Source organism: Mastigoproctus giganteus, chromosome 6 (assembly GCF_048544385.1).
Source record: "Mastigoproctus giganteus isolate SK-2022 chromosome 6, ASM4854438v1, whole genome shotgun sequence".
NCBI lineage: Eukaryota > Metazoa > Arthropoda > Arachnida > Uropygi > Thelyphonidae > Mastigoproctus > Mastigoproctus giganteus.
In genome coordinates, this window is record NC_143580.1 from 74,767,824 (window position 1) to 74,791,072 (window position 23,249).

The 23,249-nt window shown below is 36.0% G+C and overlaps 1 protein-coding gene across 1 annotated transcript in view; it reads right to left on the minus strand.

Moving 5' to 3' along the window:
• Nucleotides 1-23,249, minus strand: part of LOC150084412 (exosome complex component MTR3-like) — a 251,761-nt gene that overhangs the window by 226,134 nt on the left and 2,378 nt on the right. Inside the window, exons 2-3 of the mRNA XM_090376220.1 lie at nucleotides 9,037-9,129; nucleotides 2,145-2,202 (exon numbers count right to left, since the gene is read on the minus strand). Coding sequence (XP_090232346.1) covers nucleotides 2,145-2,202; nucleotides 9,037-9,123 — 145 coding nt within the window. The 5' untranslated portion in view covers nucleotides 9,124-9,129. The remainder of the gene's footprint in view (nucleotides 1-2,144; nucleotides 2,203-9,036; nucleotides 9,130-23,249) is intronic.

Consider the following 23,249-nt stretch of genomic DNA (forward strand, 5'->3'; position numbering starts at 1 on the left):
TGTTGTGGAAGCTAATAACCTAAATAAATTTAAGGCTGAGCTGGACAGGCATTTGGAACGAATGGAGGGATGAAATGGGAGGGGTTTTTTTTTTTTGGTTGATGCTGCATAAGCTTGCTTTCTTGCATTGTATGCCTCTCTACTAATGCTAATGAAATTTTTTTACGGAAATGATGCAAATGACGTCACTTCTTAAATGGCGCTAAAGATGCTAACTCAGTCACTAATGTTGATTCGGTAGGGTAAGTAGTTGATTCAGTAGAGTAAGTTCATACTAAGATATAGAAATGATATCACTTCCTAAATGACGCCAACTCAGTCACTAACGTTGATTCGGTAGAGTAAGCAGCGAGTAGTAATATTATGCAAAAATAAAAGCAGAATATTATGCAAGAAAGCAGGTAGTAATATTATGCAAGCATAAAATGCAGACTTGAATAAAATCTGCTTCTCAAGATTTTGATCAATCTTCTAAGTAGCACAAGTAAGTAAGTTTGGATCAAACCGTTCAAAATTTTAAACGTTTTTACTCTAGTGCCGCCAAAAAAATTTTGTTATATAAAATAAAACATCTTTAGTACATACAGGGTACACACACTGATCTTTTTAATTTTTTTCAAAAGAAATGTATTACAGCTGTATTTCTACACTTTTTTTTTTACATACAGTACCACAAACTGAATTCTCTATACAGACTTGCTATTGTAATTTTTTTTTTTTTTTAATCTGGCAACAGTGTCTCTCAGTCTGGCAGTTTTATTGCCTTGATGGCCACGGTAGCCTAGTTAGCAAGAGCACTAGGCTACACTGAGTGGAGTGTGTGGGTTTCGAGACCACCTGTCGGCAGTCATGGATTTCCTCCTCAGTATCTTGAGTTAGTCAATCTCAAGGCCGGGTGCGATTAGCAAATCAAATCCAAGGATCCTGACTAGAAATGCATTCAAAATAAATAAATAAATTGCCTTGCTTAGTGATCTGTGTCAGAGGAACTGCATCGGGCAGTCCAAATAAATTTGTACACATTATACATTCCTAGCCAGCAGTGGTGAGCATTAGCATTAGTAGAGGCATACGATGCAAGAAAGCAAGCTTATGCAGAATCAGCAAAAAAAAAAAGAAAAAAACGTTCCGATTTCACCCCTCCGTTCATTCCAAATACCTGTCCAACTCAGACTTAAATTTATTTTGGCTATCAACTTCCACAACAAAAGATGGAAGTCTGTTCCACCAATGGCATAATAATGATATATTGTGCTGTCTGCTCCACGAGTAATCCACAGCATCACAAGTCTAATTATTAACTGTAATGACCTTGGCCTTCACAAAAAATCCTGCTTACCTACAAAAACCAGGAGCATCAATTTAACATCTCTGGACTAGACACCTTTGAGTGTCCAGTCCAGAGATGTTAAAAATAAGAAAAGGGCATCTATTAAAGTCTACATCCATATTAGAGTGTCCATTTTGAAGAGCTCATTTAACATGTAATTTTTAATACTTCTGGCTGGGACCCAAGCCCGAGTGTCCACAATAAGGTGCCCGTTACTGGAGCATTCACTGTACTATACCCGGTGTTATAAGGAAAACTCGGGATATAATTTAAATGTAAAATTCCCCAAAAAACTGTCCAGTATTTGAAAACTGTCATAAGTTAAATTTATCAGACTAAACAGAGTCTTTCTCGTAAAACTTTCAACTCACATGTAGGAGGAGGAGCTCATTTGTTCGTTTGTTTATTTAGAGGCTTTACGGCGCAAGGGCAACGAGGCCATAATGCATTTGTAGGAGCTCATATTCTATCTGTACTTACTTTTATGCACTAGCTAAGAATGAATGGTTCTGACACCTTCCAGTTTCTAGTTATTTGTATTTACTAATAAATTTGATGATCTGTTAGTAGTGTGCATAGTAACAGATCATAAAATCCGTTATTGAATTATTCCATATGGAGATTTTTCTAGAGGAATGTAGCTGTGTTAAGTAATGTCATCCCAGTAAATTAGGAATTTTTAGAAAAGATAATCTTTGTAAATTAAATGAATCCTTGGAGTTACTACAATATTTGTAATAACTTTAAGGATTTTTATGTGTTTATACAATATTTTAGCAATAATATGTGAAAACAGGAAATTATAATCCCTTACCTGTAACTCTTGACTTCTCCAAATTTCTTTCATCTTTTCTTAGCTTATTTATATTCACCTAAAAATAAAGATAAATACTTCATAATAAAGAAAATGCTTCATAAATATATACTATTATCCTCCTCACTAAAAGAATTTAATCGTGCTTGTACTGTCTGAGAAATATATAAAATACTCAATCTCCCTTCATAGGGATCAGTCTACTTAACTCATTTAAAGCCTTAAATATCTAATCAACTTACAAATCACTGAAGCTTCACCTTCTGTGATCTCTTATTAATTAACCAGACTAGTTAGACATAATCTACACTTAATGAAGCCTGGCCGCAATTCCTTTATAGTTCTATTCTTGTTCAGGGCCTTAAACACCATTCTTAATTATGAATCACAGAATTTTCATCAGACAATTCACACTTGCAAATCTACAGTCAATTCTCAGTTTCCCCTTGGGCACTGCCTTTGTGAATTCAGAGAGATATATACACATCTGTAATCAATTTGGGATTTGTTTGAGTTCAAGGATAGTTTCATTATTCCAGCCAAGGGTTAGATAACCCTCTCTTGCTGCTTTCTTTAATATAAGTAAATATACCTCATAAAATTTCTGTACCTTGCTAACTACAATCATTCTGTTCAAATACAGAATGATTGCAATTTTTCATAAACAACTGTACTGTTTGCTATTTCTAGGAGAGCTGGAGAATTTAAGACCAAGCTGCATCACATAGCAACTGTGCAGTTGACTCATACGCACAGTGTGACCTTGGCAATCAGTCAAGTTTATGCCTGTTCATTTTGCCTATGTAACAATGGACATAACACACAAGGAAGAGTATGCTTTTCTCAAATTTTGTTTCTGTCTCCAAAAAACATCAGCTGAAGTGCATGAAATATTAAAAGAGGATTATGGTGAATCTACACACTTCCATATAGCACAGCTTGAAGGTGGTTTAGAATGTTTAAAGATGGGCGTGATTCAATCATAAAAATCAGCAGTCGTGGAACTCCAACCATTGCCATCACCACAGAAACCATAAACACTGCTCCTGTAATTGTAAGACACAGAGAGTAAGCAACAAAGCTGTTTGATAAATATCTGTGACCGCCAACACCAAAAAAGCAAAAGTTGTGGCTTCTGCAGGAAACATTGTGGTCATTTATTTTTTTAACATGCAAGGAATGGTTTTCCAGCATGCTGTGCCATGTTACAACAATTACAGAGCCTTACTACAGAACTATACTGCACACTTTGCAGGATCACATTTGTCAAAAATGACTACAACTCCACATAGGTGGATGGATGCTACATCGACAATGCAAGATTTCACACTGCTCATACTGTCACTGAGTACTTAGCCAGCATTAATGACAAATGTGTTCCTCATCTATCCTACAGCTCTGACCTTGCACCTTGTGATCTTTTTTTTATTTCCAAAATTAAAGGAGCTGCAAGGAAAATGTTTCCAATCATCACAAACAATTCTCAAACTCATGCCAAAAAAAGGTTTCCACAGTGTTTTTGGAGAATGGTAGATATGTTGAAATAAGTGATGGGATATCAGAAATGCAGAATTTGGGGAGTACAATGTGTACAGAAAAGACAAACCGAATAGGAAGGGGAGCATGGTTATGCTGTTAGTCAAGAAACACACAAAATCTAATGCAGTGCATCCAGTTAACGTGTTTGACCAGTGCAACGTTGAGTCAGTCAGGTGTAATATAAGCACTGGGAAAGCGAAAACAAGAGGAGTGTGTAACAGTCCTAAATATTCTGATGAGTACAACGAACAACTGTACAGAGAAACAGAGTGGGCCAGTAAATCAAATTGTCTAATAATGGGGGATTTTAACTTCCCAGATATTGACTGGAACTTGTGGATTGGTCACTCACACACTAGCAAGCATTTTGTGGAGTTATTGGATGACTCTTTTATACAGAAGCATGTTCGAGAGGCAACCACAGGGAGTAATACTCTTTATCTGATTATCAGCAGCAGAATCTGCAGATAAAGCAACCACTAGGTGGAATTGATCACAGTGTATTCATGTGGGATTTACTTAAAGATGTAACTATAATCAGGAGTAAAGGGAAGGGTTTTTGCTTTCATAAAGGTGACTATGGTGGTTACAGACATACAGTGGGACCAAATGATGATGTTACCAAAAGCAAATTCTAAATAGGAAGCATTCAATGAATTAATCTTGGAAGCTACTGGGCTTTTCATAGCAACTAAGAAATACTATTCAAGGTTTAGGCCTAATTGGATGTCAGATGAACTAATGAGACTCATGAAGAAAAATGCATGGGATGCATATAAATTATCAGGCTACATAGAAGCCTATGGTAGATATAAACTAGTCTGTAATCAAGTCACAAAGAAGTTTAGGCAAGCAAAGGCAGATTACAAGAAATCTTTGGCAAAAAATGCAAGGAGAAACAGCTTCTCTTCTTATATAAACTCTAGATGGAAGGGGATAAATCAGATTGATCCACTTGATATCAATAGTTTGACTGTATATGATTCTACTCATGTAGCTGACAAACTGAATGAGTATTTTGCATCTACATTCACACAAGGAATTACACTTCCCTGGTGTTCCACATAAGGAATTCCACTTCCCTACAGGGAAGTGGACACCAGAAATTTATTAAAACTAACAGGAAGCTAAATGATTTTGTAATAACTGAGAGCAAAGTGGAGGAGAAATTGTTGAAGTTAAACATAAGAAATGCACCTAGGGTGGAAGGAATAGCCCTTCAACCCTAGGTGAAATATAACTGGATAGATTCCTTCCACCTAGGGTGGAAGGAATCTATCCAGTTATATTAAGGGAGGCAGCAAAGAAAGTTAGCAAACCCTTATCCATAATTATGAGAGCATCCATTGACTGGATTGATTCGGAATCTCCCCTTGGATTCAGGGACGGTCCCCGCGGCCTAAAAATGTGCAAATGTATCCCAAATTCACAAAAGGGGATCAAAGGGTGGTTAGTTTAACTTCTTTTTTGGGGAAAATAATGGAGTTACTGGTAAACGAAGTAATGCAGGATCATCTAGAGAATGCAGCAATTACACACAGCAAGGATTTGTTAAGGGGAAATCTTGTCTGACCAACTTGATTGGATACTATGATGTAGCCACAAAGGAACTGGTTGCAAAAAATAATTTTGATATCATATACTTGGATTTCAAGAAAGCTTTTGATACTGTTGCACATGAAAGGCTGCTATACAAATTTCAGCAGTATGGCATTAAGGGCAAGTTGCTGTTGTGGATAAAGGGATGGTTGAGTGGGAGAAGACAGAGAGCAGTAGTCAATGAACATTGCTCTTCGTGGAATCCCCCAGGATTCGTGTTGGGGCCATTGTTGTTTGTATATTTATCAATGATATTAATGAAGGTATATCAGGCTTAATGTCCAAGTTTGTAGATGATACAAAGGTTGGCATAGTTGTTAATGACAGTATACTACTGCAATAGGATCTAGAAAAGTTGGGCAGACAGCTGAGAGGTGGTTAGTGAAATTTAACTTTGACAAATGCAACATACTGCATAAGGGTAGCAGTGACCCCAGAGTAACGTACCAACTCTGTGGTACTACACACAAGGTAGCAGAGAATAAAAAAGATCTGTGGCTAATTGTGCAGTCAGATATGAAGTTTTCAGAGCGATGCAGACAGGCTACCAGAGCAGTTCATGGATCTTGACAATGATATACAGGAACTTTGCTTGCAATGATTAGGAGGTGATTATCTTTTTGTATAAGGTGATGGTCAGTCCACACCCTGAGTACAGCACACAGATCTGGAGGCCTCTTATTAGGAAAGATCTAGGGCTGCTAAAATGAGTACAAAGAAGGGCAATGAGATTGGTGAGGGGAATAAAGGGGTGTTCTTACCAAGAAAGGCTTAAGTTCTGCAAATTGCAGCATCTGTAGACTAGACACCTGCAAGACGATTTGATTGGGGTGTATAAGGCTTGAGTTTGAGCAATTTAAATGCTGATAGGATTCTTCCTCTTGCTGAGATTATGCACTTGATGGGACATAAATTCAAATTGAGGAAAGACAGTTGCAGAATAGATGTGCAGAAATTTGCCTTTAGTCAGTGAGTGGTTGATTGCTGGAAGAAACTTTCATCTGTCATTGTGGAAGTTGACAGCTTAAATAAATTCAAGGAAGAACTGGACAAACTTTTGGAATGAATTGAATGGATAGGTGAAATGGGAAGTGGTTTTTTTTTTTTTTTTTGGCCGATGCGGTATAAGCTTGCTTTCTTGCATCATATGCCGCTAAAGCGAAAGTGCATTTCATGACATGGAGACTATTTTGAAAAGAACCATCAAAATATTGATCATTAAAAAGGCATGTTGCGGAAATAAAATTATTAGCATTCTTTACTGAACAACCCTTGTAATTCCTCTTCAAATTGCTCAAAATCAATAAACAGTAAAACCTGAATCAGCAGTTCCCCTGTATTATTCATGCAAAGTTTCAACCATTTAGGTCAAGAAGTAATTCTGAATTTTAGCCAGGCAGACAAAGAGATTTAAATTGATTAATATGAAACAGCTATGTACAGTCAATCTATTAATTTATTTTCATAAATGTGATATGCGAAGTGCAAAGCAGTCTGTTGCAACTAAATTTTTGCTGAATTGTCAGAGTTTGTCTCAAGAATGACAGCTAACTGTTCGTGTCATAACAATGATCTGATAGTTTACGTGGTTATGAGTGTAGGATATTAAACACAGAATTATTTTCTGCTACTGTCACAAAAACAAATTACTGTTCTCAAATAACTGAAAAGTATGAGATGCTATCTTATCGAGAGTGTGATTCAAAAATTGTATGAAATGAGAACAAGCTCATACATAAGGTTATAAATTGTTTTGAAGTGTTTGTATATGCAATTAGGGCTAAGGTAAAGAAAGCCCATGCAAGAAGCATGCAAAAGCTCATACACAAGGTTATAAATTGTTTTGAAGTGTTTGAAATTGTATATGCAATTAGTGCTAAGGTAAAGAAAGCCCACACGAGAAGCATGCGAAAGTTCGATGAAATTTACCGGTAAAAGTACTTTGCCATAATGGCATTTGTATTGTTGCTCGCTCGGTAAACAGACGGTGGATGTTATCAGTCTGGAGTAGAAGTTGAATCCCACGGGAGCTTGAAACCCTCTCGAAGTGGGGGGTGGGGTTACCTGACCTTTTTTCTTTAGAATCACTAATTGAATCACGAACAGAGTCATATTGGAAGTTCTGGTGTTGTAAAAAATGTTTGTAACATAGTTTCACAGGCAAACTTTTTCGAAGTTTGCCATGCTTCTCGTGTGGGCTTCCTTTACCTTTGCCTTTTTTTTCTTAATAAACAATTTATCCACTAGTCCACCAGTGATTCTAAAGAAAAAAGGTCAGGTTACTCCCTCCACTTCGGGAGGGTTTCAATCTCCCATGGGATTCAATTTCTACTCCTAATCGATAACACCTACTGTATGTTTACTGAGCGAGCAACAATACAAATGCTGTTACGGCAAAGTACTTTTACTGGCACTGACTTTTGCGTGCTTCTCGTGTGGGCTTTCTTTACCTTCGCCGCAATTAGTTTAGGGAGTCAGTCAGTCACTCACTCACACACTTTTCTTTTTATCCTAATTTGATTAATGTATATCTACTTTCATTCATTCTCACTTCATTCCTGCATTTAGTCTGGAAAAGTGGGTGTTGTAAAACAAAAAGATTATTATCATTATTACAACCTGTTCAGTTCTGTTAAAACTTGATGTTTTGGCCATAATTTAACTTTTAATCAGAATAGTAACTCGAGTTATGCGGTAAACAACAATTTTTAATATAGTCTATTTCATATCAGTTGTCTAGGTCTAAAATTTGAATAGAATGAAGAATACTTTACAAGCTATTTGTATTAGAAACTTTTCACTAATTCTATTGCTAAAGTTTTAAAAGACAATCATCGTAAATATTTCATAAAAAAATATAAACAGTATCTTATCATTTGTAACATTTTGTAATATTTAGTTATGATTAAAAAATTTAAATTTTTTAAAGTTATGATAACTATGGTTAGTACATTACCCAGCAAACCTGGAATCCTTGAAGTTGATAGCTTTAAATATAAGAAGGTACTTACCATCACGTTTTCAAAGTGCTGCTGTAGGGATACAATATATACACAATACTGCTGTAAGGTATACAATAGACACAATAAATTTACTTATGGTACTGAATTTTAGCACTTAAGAAACAAGTTACATCCCACATTCCCATTTAAAGCAATGAAAAGACACCCATCTGCCACAAACTTTTAAATCATTTTGCCAATTTAATTTTAAAATGGCATGTAGGGACTAGAACCATTTTAGACCTCAGTACGCTGAGGTCTAAAATTGTGAAATGTCAACCATGAATCCCATACTCTTCAGATATCATTATAGATAAAAGACAATTCATAAATCACAAATAAAGAAAGAGGTTATAATGCTAAACAAACCATATTTTAAATTTTAGCACAATAGGTGATATTATTTTTCTTCCACATTATCAATTTTAATTACTTTTCTATTTCTACTGCTTGGAATTCCCATGCTTATGACATATTTTTATTCAAATTATGTGACATTTCACACTATTTTACTCACATTTTTTAACATTTTGGTACTAAATTTTTTCTTGACCTTTCCCTGTTCTTTTGGATTCTTAATTTTAAGTAAATTTCATTTCTCTGTATCCCTACTATATATATCTTTTCAGTTTTTATTTCCTAAGTGCCATCACTATTTATTTAAATTGATATATACATATATATACATAGACCACACTTGTAAATAATGGTGGGGTGGTAGATGCTATATAACAGTGATAACTAGAACTTACCAAAGGAGGCCTAGATCTTTGGTCCATGAAAAGCAATGGAGAAATAGTCTTTTCAGGTCCATTAATACGCTTATTATCAAATGGCATATTAATCTAGAAAGTGCACAAAGTACATGGGCAAATACTGATCATTACATTATTCAATATATGCATTATTAATAAATCAAATATAGTTTTAGAATAAAGTTTTTTTGGTTTTTTTTTTAATTTAACTATCACAACCACCTTATATATTATAAGGTGGGTGTACCTTAATATCCATATCATATCTTAATATGATATGGATATTAAGGTACAGTACATACCAGGTACATCAAGAGTAGCTTCACTCAATTTTATGTGTTTGTAAATGTGTTCACTACAGTCAGTAGTGAACACAATTACAAATGTGTTCACTACAGTAAGTGTGCTGACAGTGGTAAAAATAGATGGAGTGAAAGTCGGAATTTCATACTCATTTGTTACTGATTGCTGAAGTAGCCACCTGTAGCACTGCTGTAGTGTAAACAGAAGTTGAACCTCCACTTTCCAAGCTAATAAGTAGGTCGAAGAGTCACATTCTGTAGCTGATGCATTCGCTGAACCTCATTTTGAGGCCCAGAGGAGGATCACTGCAGCACTCGAAATAGTTAAACTCACCACATTGCAGTGCATCCAGCAAGAAGTTATTATGATTGGGATGTGTGTCATGATATTGCTGAAGTCATTGAAATATCATAACTGTTAGACTGTAATTCTGAGTTCATACTAATTTTCACCAAGTATAATTTTTCTTCTATGTAAATAAAATTATATGGCAACAAATGTGAAGCTACTTTTTTACCTTGTGTATACAGCTTGACCTGCTATAATGTGCAACATACATTCTGAAAAAACAGCACACAACTAAAATGAGTACTGTAGCATGTATATTTTCATATAACATTCAAGGATAGGTTCCATAAAAACTATAAACTACCAATACTTAAGCCAATTTCATATTAATTTTTATCAATACATATTACACTATGATAAATGACATTAAAACTTAGGTTACTTAAAAATTTATTGAAATAAAACATACACGAGTAATACTGTTGCTTTCGATGACTAATTTTTCAAATGGAGAAATGAGGAGGGGGGGGGCAATTTTTTGCAATGGGTCAATTCGTTTAAAGAATGAATGAAAGGTTAGTTGCCAGTGGGGTCCTGGTAAATTTTTAACAACTGGCTTGCCCTTTTTTGACAACACCCATCCTCTTTGGAAACTACACAGTGGTTTCACCCTTTGTGAGAATTACAACCCCCCCCCAAAAGTATAAATGAATCCATTATCAGAAAACATCTGCTTATTTTTGACCTTATCAGGTTCACGCAATTCTAGAAATGCGAAATATGCGACAAACATCAAGCACAGGAATGTCATTACCTTAAGAAGAAGTTGTCCTCGCAAAATTAAGCAGATGTTTGTTGGAAATAATATTCCTGCAAAATTGCTAGCGGAGATAATCCCTACACAGGCTACCGTGCAAGGAAGGGGGCAGGCAAAAGGAAGCACAAAGGGTGCCAAAATAAGCGTGCCCTGTCTGAATTTTCTTTGTCACCATATACAGTGGACCCTCACTTCATGATATTGATCTGTTCCAGCGACACCATCATATCATGAAAATACCATGTGAACCCAATAACATTTTTTTGGTTATTTGTTCCAAGACCTCGGAAACTGAAATTTTCGCTATATATAAAAAAATCTATTTATCTCTCTAAAAGGTCATTTTTATAATGGAAATTGTATTAGTTTTATATAGAATACTGAATACCGTAGTATATACCACACACCTTTTATTTGAAAAAAATTCGCCGTAAAATTGTGATGCATCTTATATACCGGAATAAACATTAAAACATTATACAAATTTAAAAAAGAAAAAAGATAAAAAATGCTGATGGTGTCACATTTCTGGAAGTCACTACCAAAAAACAATAAAAAATTTGCAGTTTCTGGTTTATCGGAGTTTTTCTGCTAGTGCGATCTATTATAAATGGATAGTAAATTCGATTTTACTGCATTTTCCATAATACCAATAGCTGGAATTGTGTGGATTTTACGCTATTATGGTGAAATGTGTCCAATTCCATGAAATCTTCAATAATATAAATAAATTTTTATAATCTTCTCTTCATTTTCATTTTTTAAACTTTGTAAACTCATTACTACATATCTCACTTGAGCATATCGTGTTAGTTGCAATATGTGTGTGTTGTGTTCTTTGTTGCTGATTGCTTATCTTTTTTATTGTTTCAAATTTTACAACCCCCCCAAAAAATGTTAGTGAACAGAAATATCAATTATTTAGTATGAGTATATACATATTATGGTATTAATTAAGCTATGTACGTAAGCGTAAATTGCTCTTTATTTTGCTAACCTGTGGAAAATAATTTTCACGTATCATTTATTTTGTTAACTGGTAAGGTAATAAAGTGTAAATTTGTGCTTTATATCTTTACTTTTATAGCCTGTGGATAATATTCCTCCTATTTTTGCTTATTAGAATTGCCGTTTAATAGAATTAAAATTAAATTAGCATATGTGATCACGATGATGGCGCTTACTACATATTGTGAGTGAACAGTATTTTATTATGGAGAGTCCATCGTAAAGTGATTTGATCGTACAGTGAACCAATTGTAAAGTGGGGGTCCACTATACAACTTTATCACCCAAATACCGCTAGCCATTGTGGATCGAAGCACATGCCGCTCTTCGGTTTATAGCCATTGTCAGTTTAACAACTGGCTCTTTTGAAAATTTAACAATCGACTTGCACGAGCCGTCTCCAGCACCAACTAGCTTTCTAAAATAATATACAACCGCTCATCAGATCATCCAATTTTCTTTTGAATGCAACTTATTTGGATGTGCACATTGGAAACCATTTTTGCCAAAAATTTAAAACTTCCATTTATATTTCAATATTATGTACAATGCATAATAAGTTATGGGTTGAAATTAACTATATAATATCAGTGTGTATCAAATGATGCCTTTACACTACTTATGTAGTTAAATTTATGGGCAAACTATGGTGTATTCACATCATATTATATAGAAGTCTTTTATGTGCTTTTAGTGGGCAATTACTAAAAATTTAATGTTCCAAAAATTGTATGATGTAGGTCATGAGTTATATACATCAGTTGGAGTGCTTAAATTATGCATTCAAGAAAAGTTTTTTTCCCTTTTAATTGCTTTTAGAATTAACTGATCACAAATTCTGCTTGTGAAGAAATGATATCACTTAAAGGTGAAATATTTGATACATATGAAACATCTTCTAAGTAGATAACCTAGAAAAATAGGCTGAATTCTTTGATAAATTCAGTGAATGGATGCTTTTAAAAAAATATACCAATTTGGGAGGGACTACCAAATATGTATAAAAATATTATCGCTATGGAATTTCAAATTGAAGAAATGTAGTCTATTCAGCTTTCTTTCCTTAAATATTTAATTTTAGAAGAGAGCAGTGATGTTGACTTAAGAGAGATCTTGTCGCAGTTGGTTGCTGGGCACAATGGAAACGTTGAAAGAATATTTTTGGAAATTATTATAATTGGTCATCAAACCCCAGCTCTGCCACAGTGGCATAGAGTTCTCAGATTAATTTAAAAGATTTTTTTAATTTATAATCCACTATTAGTCATGCTTGAAACTATTTATGTTTTCTTGGAAAATTTATTTTCCTGGAATAGAGTATTAGCACACCACATTAATTAAAGTGTTTACATCGCTACATCATCCCGTCAGTGTTAGATATCTGAAACTGTCTGGACATAAAACCAGTAATGCCATTATTTTATGTAAATTTAATGTGCAAAGATTTTTATCAATCAAAGTATAAAAAGAAGTTCTGTAAAATATGATTGAGTAAAGCCTTTGGGTCCTCATGTATTTCGTTACAGTACTACTTAATTATTCTTCATATACATAACATATAAGTACACTTCATTTAATGATGATTCAAAAAATTTCACAACAAATTTTGGCAGCTTCTGTTTCAGAAAAAAAACAATGCTTTCCATATTTAGAAAAATTTTAATACTCAATCGATTGCTAACACTGATTCAGTATTAAAATTTTACACTGCCAATAACTTCTTATACATTACATCTTTTAAAGAACAAAATTATGATAATTATAAAGTTAAATGATAAGCAAGAAAAAATAAAATAAATGAGAAAGATCCTAATGCCTTTTAATTGAATTATCTTGTATATTTCTTCCAATGACATCACTGGAAGAAATTATATTAACAATATAATAAGAGAAAACCCTATTTTAAAAAGTTTATATTTCTCTAATCTCAAAACTCTAATCTCTCATTAAATTTTATAAAAATAAAATACTGCAATTTTTGTTACTGGAATTGTATTTGCATTTTATTACTATAATTGTATTTTTATAATTTTATCTTGAATTTGTATTTTGTTTTTCTTATTAATAAAATTAATTATATGTACAAATATGTATAAATATTACAATAAATAACAAAACTGTTTATGAAAACTTTTCATTATTCATCATTTTAATAATCCTAAAAATGATGGATAGCTAAAAAAATTTGGCCCACATGTACCTCACAGACATTCTATTTGGCCTGCCATTTATAAAGGTTGCCTACCTGTGTCATATAATATGGGATTTTAACTTTACAAATATTAGTATTAGCATAGTGCAAAAATGGCACAGGCTTTAGCTGCACCAGCTGAAAAAAAAAATAGATAACAAAATACAAATTATGCACTTCCCTCCTCATGCAGTGTATTGATGTGGGATTTACTTAGAGATATAACTATTGCAAAAGATAAGGGATGAGATTTTGCATTTGAAAGGTGACTGGTGGTCTTATTGGGTAGTACCACACTCAAAGTAGTGGAGAATGAAAAAGACCTAGGGGTAATTGTACAGTCCACATGAAGTTTTCTGAGCAATGCAGACAGGTTGCTGGAAGAGCTCATGGGGTTCTGTCATATGCAGGAATTTTGCCAACAGAGACAAGGAAATGACCATCCTGTTGTATAAAGCAATGGTTATTACAAATCTTGAGAACTGTATACAGGTCTGGACCTTGTTTTAGAAAGATATGGATCACTTGGGCATGTGCAGAGAATATTAACAACATTAGCCAGGGGCACAAAAGAGTACCCTTATCAAGAATGACTTCAGTTTTGCAAACTGCATGGTTAGAAACATGGGAAATGCCTAGCTCCTTGACATAAGTGCTTAAGACTGACTGAAGTGCTTAAGACTTTAAATGGACCGAGTAAACTAAAAAACTTGGCCCCTGAGCCTTGTCTCAAACATTAATTCAAGTATGAGAAGCTAAGGCTTGCTATCTTGGAGTCTAAAATGCTGACAGAAACGATATCAGGTGCTACATGTGAATCAAGTGGAATGACTTTCCGTGCACTTTAACGGCAGTCCCAAAACACTGCATCTAGCAAAATGGAGGTGACCGCCCAGGTACGATAAACATAAGCAGGGATCAAAGTGGTTTTTTTCAAGCTGGCTGCTAGATAGTCCCTGCAATAAATCTATAGGTAACCTTTTGGGAAGCATCTGGATCAGCTATATATAACCCTGCTGTCACTACTCTGCCAGCCAATGACTGACCGCCCAGGTACGATAAACATAAGCAGGGATCAAAGTGGTTTTTTTCAAGCTGGCTGCTAGATAGTCCCTGCAATAAATCTATAGGTAACCTTTTGGGAAGCATCTGGATCAGCTATATATAACCCTGCTGTCACTACTCTGCCAGCCAATGACTGACCGCCCAGGTACGATAAACATAAGCAGGGATCAAAGTGGTTTTTTTCAAGCTGGCTGCTAGATAGTCCCTGCAATAAATCTATAGGTAACCTTTTGGGAAGCATCTGGATCAGCTATATATAACCCTGCTGTCACTACTCTGCCAGCCAATGACTGGAGAAGTACTGTGTGTGTATGTGGGGTACACTGTCGAGTCCATGTTATGTCAAGGAGCTAGGTATATTCAGCTATATATATATATCATATCCAAAAATTTAATTAATTCATATACTGTAATGTCCCACCTCCTCTTCTTTTACTTCATCTACTAAATGCATCATGAATAGTCAAACTAATAAACATACTTATCTGAAAAAGATCTAAACTTCCCAAAAACTTGCTCATTCATTTCATAAATATATGTGGTTTTAGTTCCAATTTCAATGATGTCCATTTCCACTTAGTTTACCAAGCCCCACTTATTTTTTACTCACAGAATCCCAATTAATAGTTACTTCTACCATTACTAATTTTTTTCCCTAATTATTCACTTTATGATTCCTTTTGCTTCAAAGGTGATATGATACATATGTCAGCTCTTCGTTGTCAGAGACTTCCTAATTTGGAATAACCTCTTTCTGACCTCCCCTGACTTAAAATACTTCTACCTTCTTTCTTTGAAACTCAACTTTTTCCAATTTAACTTTCCTAACAGTCAGGTAATTATCCTTGATGATTTAACGTTTACAACTCCAGCTGGCTTCCATTTTCTAGTTTCATGGACCCAGCTGATGAAAATGCTGACATTTTTGCAATTACTAATGACCTCACTCAGCTGGTTTATTATCTAATAAAATACCAGACAATTCTAATTACACACCAAAAACACGTGTTCTTTTTTGCATGAACAACCATATTTGAAGTACACAGGCAAGATGAATGGTTCTCTAGAAACCTCAGATCACAACTTGGTGATAGTATCTTCTCCAATGAAGACCGGGTAGTACCACAAATCTCTAATGGCAATTCTCAGCCTTGTGTTGTTTGGAATTACAAGAATGTAAAATGGATGGTTTATGACTTTTCCTTGGCTGTATTACTGTTTTATATCTCCTGATCCTAATGTTAGCTCAGATCATGTCAGTGAAATTATTCTTGTATGGAATATCCTTTATTCCACATTTCGCCTTAAACCTTGTCTTTCTAATATATATGCTAAGGCTGTTTATAAGATGTTGCATATTGCAACGTCTTAAACAGCCAAGTTTAAGATGTTGCAAATATGCATCTTAAACTTACATCGTAAGTTTAAGATGCATATTTGCATACTGCAACATCATAAGCTTGTATCCAAATCTCCAGGTTCATTTCCTGCCTTTCCTTAAGCTTATAACTGTAAAAGTTTTTGTTAAATGGTAATGAGCATTCTGATCTCATGCCAAAGCTATTGGCCACACCTTCTGTCCATCTATACTCCCACCTCTTAACACCTGATAGTTACATTGCAACTATCTATCATAACACCTGATAGTTACTTCTTGGTAAACTTCTTCCTAACATACCCAGTACACTCCACCCAATGTCTCCTGTGGTCTTCTGTCAAAAGAATGGCAGGAGAATTTTAAACATGCTTGATGCCAAGAAAGTTCAAAGCCCTGATGCCATTTCTCCACTTGTTCTCAAAACCTGCTCGCTCATGTTCTGTGTTGCCTTTTTACACTATTGTGTTCCATTGGTGTTTTTGCTTCTGCCTATAATTTGCTCTAGGCTAATATGTTTTAATGCTATTGCTAAAAGTATGATTCTATATATGGAAAACAATAACCCAAGGGTGACTTGAACACTATGTGGCATGGTTGAAGGAAAAGAGACATGTTTTGATACAATCAGGCACAAATGTCAGAATAAGGGTAAACATAAAGAATCAAGTCAACAAAAACTGCATTTGGAATAGCATATTCAAGTTTGGATGTCACATTTCAGAAAAGACATTTAGCTCTTGAAAGAGTCAAAAGAAGGCAACTCATCTAGAGGAGATACTAGAGGAGCATCTATATGAGGTGAGGTTACAAAGTGTGGGTTATATATCTTGAACACAAGGTATCTCAGGGCAGGGGATGATTGTAGCATACAAGTGTTGAGTTCACTGAGCTTTTGGCTCTTTTCAATGCAAAACCCAAAAATCTATTGTTAAGACTGTTACTGGTAACGGGGCAGGAATTCATCATCAGGATCTTGCAATCAAAATCCAATTGAAACAATGGAAAAAGTGTTAGCCCTACCAAAGTGCCATAAGTAGGTATTCTGCACCTGGGGCATTTCCCACTTGTACCCTAGTTATAGCTCTGCTTATAAATACTCCATACGCAACTGTTAATAGGAATGATTTAAGCCATGATTTTTTGCGACTGTGAAGAAATATTACTGGTTTAACATTTTTAGAAGGTACCACAATGAACAGTGATTACAATGGCCAATTTATCTTTATATCACAAGATCCAATCAAATCTAAAGCAGCAAGGAAAATTAACAAAAGGAATTTTCATTTATACAGGGTGGCCACTGAAACACTGAAGGGTTTGAAAAAGTCATAACTTGTTAATTTTTAATATTTTTTATTTTCTTTTTTTACAGGTTATAGAGCATCCCTTGGAGATTAAAATGGCTACGTATGATGTCCAGCAACGAGTAAAACTCGTTGGGTTTTTCTATTCCAGTGAAAGATCAATTATTGAAACTCAGAGAAAATACCGGCAATATTTTAAAGTCCTCCTAGCGATAACATGATTCGGAACCTAATCGCCCGGTTTGAAAGAACTAGATCAGTCGGCGATCTTCCGGGAAGAGGTCCCAAGTGCACTGTGCGCACTGAAGCAGCGGTGGAAGCTGTACGGCAGAGTGTCCTTGAGGATCCATCTGCCTCTACCTGTCGTCGCTCAGGTAGAGCGACGACACTCAACTAGGCATCGCCAGAACATCGCTTCAGAAGATTCTAAAAGGGTGGTCAGTCTTTCAGTGGCTACATTTTAATCTCCAAGGGATGCTCTATAACCTGTAAAAAAAGAAAATAAAAAAGATTAAAAATGAACAAGTTATGACTTTTTCAAACCCTTCAGTCTTTCAGTGGCCACCCTATATATATAAAAATGTGTCTATTCTCAACAGAAATGTTGTGAACAGATGTACTGTTGACTTGGTCAGCCATTGGCCACACAGCAAGAATTTAACCTTCAAAGCAGTAAAGGCCAAATGTTGTGCATGGTGAGGAGAGTAAGCCTATTTTGGGAAGCAAGTCTTGAAATTTTATTTAAGACTGAAAAAAGTGGAACATGTGAATTTCAATATACAGACATCTTTCAATACACGAATTTCAAGGGTTTTTTTTTTTTTTTTTTTGGTTAGTCTTTACAATCTGGTACCCCTTCCAATAGACCATTGCAAATAGCAGTGATTGACATGTTTTGTGTGCAGTGGTAGGCCTGACATAGCCTAGTGGTCAGGAGCAAAAATACAGTAGCATGTGCTCTATTACAGGGCCACAGTTCAAGCCCACAACAACTAAATAAGATTAATGTGTTGTTGTGGAAGTTAATAGCCTAAATAAATTTAAGGCTCAGCCTGGACAGGTATTCCGAACGAATGGAGGAGTGAAATGGGAGTGGGTTTTTTTTTTTTTTTTGGCTGATGCTGCATAAGCTTGCTTTCTTGCATCATATGCCTTTACTAATGCTAACATTTGTATTGATGATCTGTATAAACTCCACTGATCTGGTGGTCGTGCCAGAGTATAAATATGAACATTTACTTTTTTTTTTTTTTTTTTTGGTTAGGGTGTTTATTCCCAACCTCCCGCCGCTGTTTTAAAATTGGGAATTTGTTTTCTAACTTTAAAACAGCGGCCTGGTGGGATAAATAAGACTAATCAGAGTGGGCTAGGCATGTCATCACTGCTACTCGCAACGATCAATTGGAAGAAGTACCAGATTATAAAGACCAACCCCAAACTGAAGTTTCATGCAGAAAACAGATAATTTCATATACATTACTATAGGCAGAGATACCACTAGAGCCGAAAGTATAAATTTGGGCAACCGAAACCCCACATGATACTATAACAGCCATCGTCCAACTGCCTCACCTGAGGCAGCGGCGCTGTCAATATTAGCATTAGCATTAGTAGAGGCATTTGATGCAAGAAAGCAAGTCAGCCAAAAAAAAAAAAAAAAAAAAAAAAACCCACTTCCACTTCACCCCTCTGTTCGTTCCAAATACCTGTCCAGCTGAGCCTTAAACTTATTTAGGCTATCAACCTCCACCACAAGGGATGGAAGTCTGTTCCACCAACCAACCAACGGCTGGCTAAAGGCAAATTTCCTCACGTCTATCCTACATCTGTCTTTCCTCAATTTGAATTTATGCCCTCTCAGGTGATTTTTCTGAGCTACAGGAAGAATCCCATCAGCATTGAGCATGCTTAAACCATTCAAGGCTTTATACACCTCTATCAGATCACCTCGCTGGTGCCTAGTCTCCAGACACTGTAATTTGCAAAACTTAAGCCTTTCTTCGTAAGAGCACCCCTTTGTTCCATTCGCTAATCTTGTTGCCCTTCTCTGTACTCGTTCCAGCAGCTCTACATCCTTCTTGAAATGAGGCCTCCAGACCTGTATACAGTACTCTAGGTGTGGCCTTACCATTGCCTTATACAATGGAATAATCACCTCCTTATCCCTGCTGGAAAAATTCCTGTATATCATTGACAATACTCCATGAGCTACTCTTGCAGCCCGTCTGCACTGCTCAGAGAACTTCATATCTGCCTGCACAACCACCCCCAAGTCCCTTTCATTCTCTACCACTGTCAGTGTAGTACCACAGAGTTGATACGTTGCTCTGGGGTTGCTGTTTCCCATATGCAGTACTTTACATTTGTCAATGTTAAACTTCATTTGTCACCTCTCAGCGCATCTGCTCAATCTTTCCAGATCCTGTTGCAGTAGCATAGTGTCAGTAGTATCCTTGACAACCCTGCCAACCTTTGTATCATCTGCAAACTTGGACATTAAGCTTGATATACCATCATCAATATCATTTATAAATACAGAAAACAATAATGGACCCAACACTGAGCCCTGAGGGACTCCACTAATAACATTAGTCCACGATGAGCAGTGTCCATTGATTACCACTCTCTGTCTTCTCCCCCTCAACCACCCCTTTATCCATAGCAGCAATTTGCCTCCAATGTCACAGTGCTCCAATTTGTGTAGCAGTCTTCCATGTGCAACAGTATCAAAAGCCTTTCTAAGATCCAAGTATATAATATCAAAGTTATTCCCGGCATCCAGTTCTTTTGTGACTGCATCATAATATCCAATCAAGTTGGTCAGGCAAGACTTCCCCTTAACAAAACCATGCTGTGTCTGAGCTATAACTGAAGTCTTGTCTAAATGATCCTGCAGTGCTTCTTTAACCAGTGCCTCCATTAATTTTCCTGGAACAGAAATTAAGCTCACAGGTCTATAATTACTTGTGTCAGCCTTTGATCCTCCTTTGTATATTGGGGTCACATTTGCACATTTCCAGTCTATGGGTACCTCCCCTGAGTCCAAGGAAGCTCTCATAATTATGGCTAAGGGTTTGCTTACTTCCTTTGCTGCCTCCTTTAATATAACTGGATAGATCCCATCCACCCCGGGTGCCTTTCTTGTGTTTATCTTCAACAGTTTCTCCTCCACTTTACTTCCAGTTATTTCAAGATTCTGTAGCTTACTGCTAGAGTTGAATACACCTCTGGCATTCCCCTTGCTGAATAACTCCTCATGTGTGAATGTCGATGCAAAATATTCATTTAGTTTGTTAGCTACCTGAGCAGGATCATCAACAGTTGACCCATCAATATCAAGTTGACCAATCTGATTCATCCCCTTCCTTCTAGAGTTAACATAAGTAAAGAACTCTTTGCTGTTTTTCTTTGCATCCCTTGCCAAGGATTTCTCGTAATCTGCCTTTGCCTGCCTAACCTCCTTTGTAACTTGGTTGCATATCAACTTGTATCTATCATAGGCTTCTGTGTCATGTGTTAATTTGTAAGTATCCCATGCATTTTTCTTCTCTGCCATATGCCTCATTAGTTCATCTGACATCCATTTTGGCCTAAACCTTGAACAATATTTCTTAGTTGGTATGTAAAGCCTAGTAGCTTCCAAGATAAGTTCTTTGAATGCTTCCCATTTTGAATTTGCTGTTGGTAACATCATCAGTTGGTCCCACTGTATAGAATTTAAATACTGTCTCAGTCCGTCGTAGTCACCTTTACGGAAGCAATAACCCTTCCCTTTACCCCTAATGGTAGTTACCTCTTTGAGTAAATCCCACTTCAGCACACTGTGATCACTGCCACCTAGTGGTTCGTTTATCTGCAGATTCTTAATGCATGAAGAATCACTGCTGATAATCAAATCAAGAGTATTACTCCCTCTAGTTGCCTCCCGAACATGCTGATGTAGAAAACAATCATCCAATAAATACACAAAAGCCCTGCTAGTGTGTGAGTAACCAGCCCCCAAATTCCAGTCAATATCTGGGAAATTAAAATCTCCCATTATAAGACTCTCTGATTTACTGGCCCACTCTATTTCCCTGTACAGTTCCTTATTATACTCATCAGAGTCATTAGGCCTATAGCACACTCCTACTCTCAATTTTGATCTCCCAATGCTTATGTCACACCAAACTGACTCAACACTGCACTGTCCGGCGATGTCGACTGGCTTCACTTCCTTGGTTTTTATGTGTTTCTTAACTAATAGCATAACCCCTCCCCCCTTCCTATCCTGTCTATCCTTTCTGTAGATGTTGTACTCCCCAAATTGCAGTTCTGCATCCCTTATATCTGTGTGACACCACGTCTCTGATATCCCAACAATATCTGCCTTTGATGTTTTGAGCAATACCTCAAATTCATCAAATTTATTTACTAAACTCCTAGCATTGGTGTACACGCAAGTATACCTGCACCTGTTTCTATTCTTAGCTACCCTAACACAACCCATGTGTTTACTTGTACCGAAATGGCTCCCAGCAGTCTCTGAAATACCATGCATCTTGTTTTCCAGGCTTCTGCTCATTCTAATAGAAGCAGTGCAAGAATCTCTTTCACCTCTGCCAGTGGCTACTGTCAATCTATTGGTCTTTGTCTCCCCCCAAGCTAGCAGTTTTCCGACCCACCTAACACTGCCTCGATAGCATCAGCAAATATTCTTGCACCCTTTCTATTTAAGTGTATGGTAGCTTCCCGCAAGGGTATACTCAGTTCTGCTAAAACGGGGTACGTGTGTTCCTAAAAATTTCCTAAAAATCTCCATGTTATGGTATTTCACACATTAAAAACAATAGGGCTTATGGGAAAAATAGGGATAGGGGCAGAGCACTCAAATAAAAAGTTCAATCTGGTAAGTAAAACACTAAAAAAAGTTAGAGACCCAATAAAATTGATAACACAGGTTTAAATACCTTAAATTTCTAATAATATATAAATATTACAGTAAAAATAACACTTTACCTTGACAAGATATGTTTTGTTTGATTGATATTTCTTCACTAACATTTTCTTTTTTTTGGATTGTAAAATTTAAAACAGTAAAAAAGATAAGCAATCAATAACGGGATGTATAAATTGCACAAGTGAGGCAAGTTTACGAAGCTTAAAAAATAGGAATGAAGGGAAGATTCTGAAAATGTATTTATGTTTTTTATATGATTGAAGATTTCATGGAAGGGGAAACACATTTTCCCATAATAACGTAAAAACCCACACAAGTCCAGTATCGGTATTATCGCAAATGCAGATAGTTTTACTACCCGTTTATAATCACAAATTGCACTAACAGAAAAGCCCAATAAATAGGGGACTGCGAATTTTTATTGTGTTAAGGTTTGCTTGTTTGTTTTAGGAAGTATTGAGCGCATCGGCAACTATGACCATAGTGTGCCAATTGTTGTTTTAAGGTAATGACCTCCAGAAATGTGCTCCTCCGCTTATGCTCTTTAAAAATTACAGCTTCAAACTATTAGTCCTTGTATCCCCGCAAGCTATCAATTTTCCGACCCACCTAACACTGCCTCGATAGCATCAGCAAATATTCTTCCACCCTTTCTATTTAAGTGTATTCCATTCCTATAGAAAGTCTCTCCTGTTAACAAGTACAGTCCAGGCTGAAAAAAATTCTACCCCTTGAGCCTTGCACATTCTTTCCAGGGCTGAATTGATCGACAAGGCTCTCATCATATACTCCCTTCTATCATCTCTGGGCAGAATTGCAGACACTTTCAAATTCAACCCTAATTCTCGGCTTTTGTTCAACAGTGACCTGTACTTGTTAAGTAATTCTGTAGGTCTCCTACTCCTAATATCATTAGT